This window comes from Cenococcum geophilum, assembly GCF_001692895.1.
Source record: "Cenococcum geophilum 1.58 unplaced genomic scaffold K441scaffold_42, whole genome shotgun sequence".
Lineage (NCBI taxonomy): Eukaryota > Fungi > Ascomycota > Dothideomycetes > Gloniales > Gloniaceae > Cenococcum > Cenococcum geophilum.
Window position 1 is genome coordinate 1,442,744 of NW_027137600.1, and position 6,213 is coordinate 1,448,956.

Genomic DNA, 6,213 nt, shown 5'->3' on the forward strand with positions numbered 1-6,213 from the left:
TCCTCTGCCCCCTGCCCTTTACTAGCATCTACGGCAGCTACGAACCCTCAATATGGCACAATAGCTCCCTGAAGGATGGAAAAGCGGGAACTGCTTAACTACTGGATGACCTTGTTATATCAACATCTATAACAATAAAGCCCAATGGGAGTTTCTAACTACAACCGCTTATTAGATATAAATTTAGGATATATAAAACACGATTAAGCGACAACAAGATGAGATTCGTTAAGTACGGAGTAGAGACGTAGAGATGCGAACTAGGCAACAAAAAGAGATCTATGAGCTACGAGCTCTTCTCGAAAAACAGCAAAAAGAGATCCAAGAGCTACAAACTAAGCAAGCTCCGCCAGCTTTACCCTCTTCGTTAACCAAAGCTAAGGAGCCACGGCAGCCAAGCTTGTATAAACCTCCGCAATCTCGAACCTGCGAAAAGTGCTCTACTACATTCCCCTCAGGTCAAGCGCTCTTTAGACATTTGCCAGATTGTCAACTATTTCAGTGTACTAAGTGCGGATCTACGTTCCCCTCGAATACTACTCTCCATAAGCATATTCGGGGGTGTTGTTGTACGAAGGATGTAAATGGGAAGATAGAGGATTAGTTTTAACAAGAATTCGTGCCGACACGCCTACGAATACGACCCCGTTGCTGGCATTATACTGCCACCCGAACGACCCTGTCGCTGGTACCGTACTACTACCCGAACGAANAGACCCTCTACTGCTCCTNCCTGCAGTAACCNAATTNACCTCTAGCTGCTCTGCCTGCAGCTAACCAACGCCTTGCTGCCCTGCCTGCAGCACCACATTAACTTTTGGCTGCTCCGCCTGCAGCTGACCCCCATTCNACCGTCGCTGCTCCCCCTATAGCAGACCTACCCTNGCTGCCTTGCCCGCAGCCGACCGACAACTTACTGCTTCCACCTCCAGCTAAACCGACGCCTTGCTACCTTGCTGCCTTGCTACCTTCCTGCAGCACCACAAGCATAAAGAAAGAACTGCCAGTGTCGGAATATATGGACAGAAGTTATGTGGTTACGTGTCGTCGTCGTGTCTTTAATTAGTCACCCTTATAGTAACTAATTAACCCCCTACTTAGGCACCGCGATCCTTACGATCCTCTGCTTTTAAGACCTATTAGACAAGAATTAATTCAACAGTTAATAGGCCAATCAAGTGCACTTGGGTGATACCGACAGTTAGTAATGGAAATCTATTAAGAATAGAAAAGCTTACCTTAACGTAACTGCCGCTTTTAGTACGCATGCATTAATTATAAGGACTAAAGGTATTGGATCTGACGTAGTGTGTCTTATTATAAGCCTTTAGAATTCTATTATTAGATTTCTAGTTTTTTGAAGACGTATAGGTAAAATCATTTAGGTAGGACTAGTACTAGTTATAAGTTAGTGGAGGTTAGGGTTCTATGTGTAAAGGTAGGGCTAGGATACGCTGTGGAATCTACTTAAAAGAGTAGTTAGTAGGAGAATGAAGAGGTATATTGAATTATTAATGGAAAAGAAGAAAATCTTAATGATATATTAAAGATACGTCTAAAATTAGACGAAGGTTGATAATGGGAAAGTAAGGTGTTAAGGAAAAGGAGCAGCTCGATAAGTAAAGGTGTCCTTATACTTTACCGTCTAATACCCTTTTAGTAAATAGCCGCAACCTTACTAATATAACTCCGTTATAATAGCGCTATTTAGAAGGAAGGAAACACGCATATAAGTTATTTAACTATTACTTCCTTATAAAAACTGACTACGCGGCCAGAGGAAGGTAATTAAGACGTTAAATTAAAGATGTATATAGGTTAAATTAGACCTAAAACGATACTATAGTATTAAAGAATAACGTTATAGACGTTCTTGACAATTGTATAATAGCTACAATTACTATTATAAAATGTCCCTATTTGCTAGGTAGTAGAGCTACACTAATATACGGTATAGGACTACCAGATTTAAAACTATATGCACTAAATCTTAAGAGATAAGTCTCTTTAACTGACTAATTAATACTTTAACCGCATCTAATAGCCTAAGGGTAAATGTGGGAGTAATATATTAGTAACGCAGGGGATTATAAGAAAAGGATTATAAGAAAGGATTATAGACTATATTTTAGTAGTTAAAGACGACGGCAAGCTAAGGCTCTATATGTTAAATCCTATACTAAAAGGTTCTACGGAACTATACTGGAATACTAAATTACCTATAATACTCGTGATTAATTATAGACTGGTATAAAGGCTTAGAAGTAGAGTTGTATAAAAAATCCCTGTATTAGCCTAGGTAGTCACTAGTATGCTTCTAGTAGGCTTTTAATAGGTCTTTTAGTAATCCTTGCGTTTTTTCTCTAGTTATATTTTTTCCTTATTAAGGTTTTTTAGGAGTTTAAAGTAGGGGTTAGATAGATAGATAATATATAGCGGTATACTAATACCTTTCCGAACCTCTTCCGGGACAAGCCCTTATAATCTCCCTACTATAAGGTAATAGCAATTAGGGGCTAACTGTAAGAAGGGGGGGGGGTAATATAAGGGATATTATTGCGGATACCTTGGGTTGCCCTTAGGATAACCCCCGGACGCCCCTTAGATAGTTGCCGGTTATATACTAGAGGCACGTACCCGTAGTATATAGTCTCTATAATCCCAGAGGCCTTACCTTCTTAAGGATTTGTCTCTCTTACTAATCTATTCTATTCTAATCGTGTTTTTATAGCCCCCTGTTTATAAGATCCCCTTATATCTAATTATTAAATATAGGGTTGGTTCTATCTATAAGCAATAGGGGGTCCGCGACCTTCGCGGACCGTAATAATACTAATTCTATATATTAGGCTAGGGCCTTAAGGACTATAGTAAGTCTCTAGATATCTAATAACTCTTTACTAGGTATAAGGGGTTCTCTAGCTTTAAGTAGCTCTTAAAGTTATTTAATTTTAGTATTAGCTACTGCAAGCTCCACCTAGAAGTTTAAGTTAGTTGCTATTTTACTATTGGAGGTATTTAAGGGTCCTATAGCTGCTTTGCCGGCCGCTGTGGTTCTTAGTATAGTAATATAGTTATTAGGGTAACTTTTAGTAGAATTCTATAGGGGCCCTAGTCTATACATATTCTATAGGTCTTATTATTCTTTTCTATTATTCTAGTTTTATTTTATTCTTTAAGTTCTAGTAATAGTCTTTAGGTCTATTTCTATATTCTATTCTTATTTATAGTCTGTAAATATTTTTTAAGTTCCTTCTTAGGAAGAAAAGTAGACGAGCTTTAGATAATATTAGCGACTTAGTTAATCGAGGCATAAGCACAGCAAGAGGGACGCGTAAGCCTATATAATTGGTAGTCTATAAACGAAGATCTAAAGCTAGAGAAAGGAAAGGAGACGGAGGGTAGCGCTACTTAACGTTATATACGGTCCTCTGGTCACGTGACGGTAACTATTTAAAACTGTATAAAACTATTTATAACTGTTTGTAACTATCCGCTATAATCTACTAATATCTATTAGCTATAATCTACTAGTTTTTACTAGTGCCGTAATATATATAAAACTATATAGATTTATAGTTATCTACTACTTGAAGCTATTAATACTTAAAAGGCGTAATAATTAGGTCCTTCCTTATAAATATATTCCCTTAAGCTATAGTACCTCTACTACTATTAGATATTATATCCGTATATAAAATAAACTATAGATCTAAAGAAAATCACTTATTATTAGGGTTAGAAGCGTATAGTTAAATAGAATTACTAGTAGGTTTTATAGAGCTTATATATAATAGGCTCTCCTAAAAGGTATATATTAGATAAAATAAATAAAGGTTTTACTAATGTCCTATTAATATCCTAGAGAAAAAATAGTTAAATAGATAAGGGGTAAAGGGTTTTTATTACAGACCTTATATTGGCAGTAGTATAACTACTAAAAAAAGATATAAATAGGTTAGTTAAAATAGTACGGAAGGTGTTAAAACTAATTAAGCTATAGTATAAGGGATAGCCGAGTTATATAGCTAGTTATATTATAAATTTGGAATATAGAAACGTAGGAACGTGGGAATGTAGGATCTATTGATATACTAACGTATATTTCTTAGGCGCAGTATTATATATTTAAAGGACTATAGTCTCTACCTAGATAGTTTTTTTCTTTATAGTAAATCTTAGAATATAATTAGAGTTAATCTATTAGACAACCTACTCTACTAGTTATATTTATATACTTAGCCTATTAATAAATCTACCATAGTACTTCCTATAAGGCTTTATTATATATTTACTACCTAGTTATAGTATTAATAAAGTTAAATAATATGCTACCTAAAACACTAGCTATAACACTATTTATAGTAGCAACTACTTTAGGAATAGGAGGAGATATAAGTATAAGGGATAATAACTTATAAGTAGTTATAATAAACTAATCTATAAGTGTTATAGAGCAAAATAATACTAATAATATAGTACTACTCTAATAGCTATAAGATATAAAGAAGGAGAATATTAAAATGCTATTAATTAAAAGGTTTATTGACCCAAGGTATAAGTGGTCTATATATTTGGGTCCTGGAATTTAAACCCCCGCCAAGCCAGCTTCTAATTAGTTAAAAAAAAGTTGCCTATAGTAAGTTATGCCAGATTCCACGTAACGAACTTTAAAAACATTGGGCTCTACAAACGCTCTGTATAAAGCTCGACGTCTTTTGACACGTGACCTCTCGATTCCGAATACTAGCTGCTTTATCCCACGTCTCGGCTACGACCTCGCATGAAGAACGGACGCACCGCTCCCTGACTCCCTTCCTTGACGGAGAGGATGGCTCCAAAGACGCGGGCGATGACTACAGAAAGGAAGGAAGGGAAGAGAAAGAAGAAGGAACGGACCTCTTTTACGGACGACCTAAATCCTTTCTCTCCGCTAGTACAGCCTCCTTTATAGCCTTCTCTACCGTCTCGTTTACCAACTCTAACTCCAACTCTATACCCCCCTAAATCGCCGCTCCCGCTATGCCCAGCTGTATCTCCTCTATTAATACCTTCGCTATTACCCTCGTTTTTGCCTTTACCTTCGCTAAACCTAACCCCTAGCTTTATAACGATATCCTTTTATATAAGCTCGTATATAAACTGGCCCTATTAATATCTCTCCCTAATAAAACTTGCTATCGCCGGCCTCTACTATCTAGTCTTTAATAATAACAACTATAAGGATTTTATATAATACGCTTTCTGTAGTATATAGGCGTATAGCTAGAATAATATAGACTACTCTATTGAAGAGTTAATGGTAGAGTATAACGATAATTGCTTATGGCTAAAACTTAAAGCCGACTTCTATAACTATTTTACGCCTATATATACACCTAAGCCTAAACCTACGCCTACGCTTACGCCTACTACACCTAATATACCTTAGATACCTTAAAAACCGCTTTTAAGCCACGTACCTTAGCTATTACCTAAGCCTATACCTACGCCTACTATACCTTAGACACCTTAGACACCTTAAATACCTTAAAAACCGCTTTTAAGCCATATACTTCGGCTATCGCTAAAAGCCCCCTCGCTACCCCCTCTACAACCATATATATACGCTTTAGTACTAGTATTACCCCCCCTATAACTAGTTTGACCTAGACTTTAACCTTAATATTACTAGAAACCACTAAGTCTAGTACTTACAGTTTAAAACCTTATAGTATAATTTTATAGTAAACCGTTTCCGTTCTAACGACTATAACTATAACTATAACTATAACCACAACTATAACTACTACTACTACTACCACTGCTAGCAGCCTAGTCGGTTGCATAATTCCTATTATATATACTACTAGCGTTTATAAATAGGACGGGGGTATAACCTATCTACTACAGTTAAAAACCTCTCCCCCTTACGCTTTAACTAACCCACACTATGCACCCTTGTGCCACTAGTAGATCTCGCTTTAATTGCCAAGGATAGGACACTAAATACTTAGAGGAATAGCCCCCTAAGACTACCTACTACTAACTACCCACAAGATTTCGTAGAATAAGGCATAAGTAATACTAGGAAGTACTAAATAAGGTATATATATGGGCTTATATGAGAATATAGCAAGACTAAAGGAAGTGAAATTATATAATATAGTACTAGTGCCCTTTAGGCTTAGTGCCTCCAGGCGGAATAAACTTTATTATTATTATTATTATACA

The 6,213-nt window shown here is 36.4% G+C and overlaps 1 protein-coding gene across 1 annotated transcript; it reads left to right on the forward strand.

The window, feature by feature from the left end:
• Positions 1 to 235: 235 nt before the first annotated feature.
• Positions 236 to 604, forward strand: K441DRAFT_665350 (uncharacterized protein; the record flags this gene model as incomplete). The annotated part of the gene is made up of 1 exon (XM_067649490.1): positions 236 to 604. A coding segment is annotated over one exon (369 nt), but the record flags the coding sequence as incomplete, so codon positions are not given.
• Positions 605 to 6,213: the final 5,609 nt, after the last annotated feature.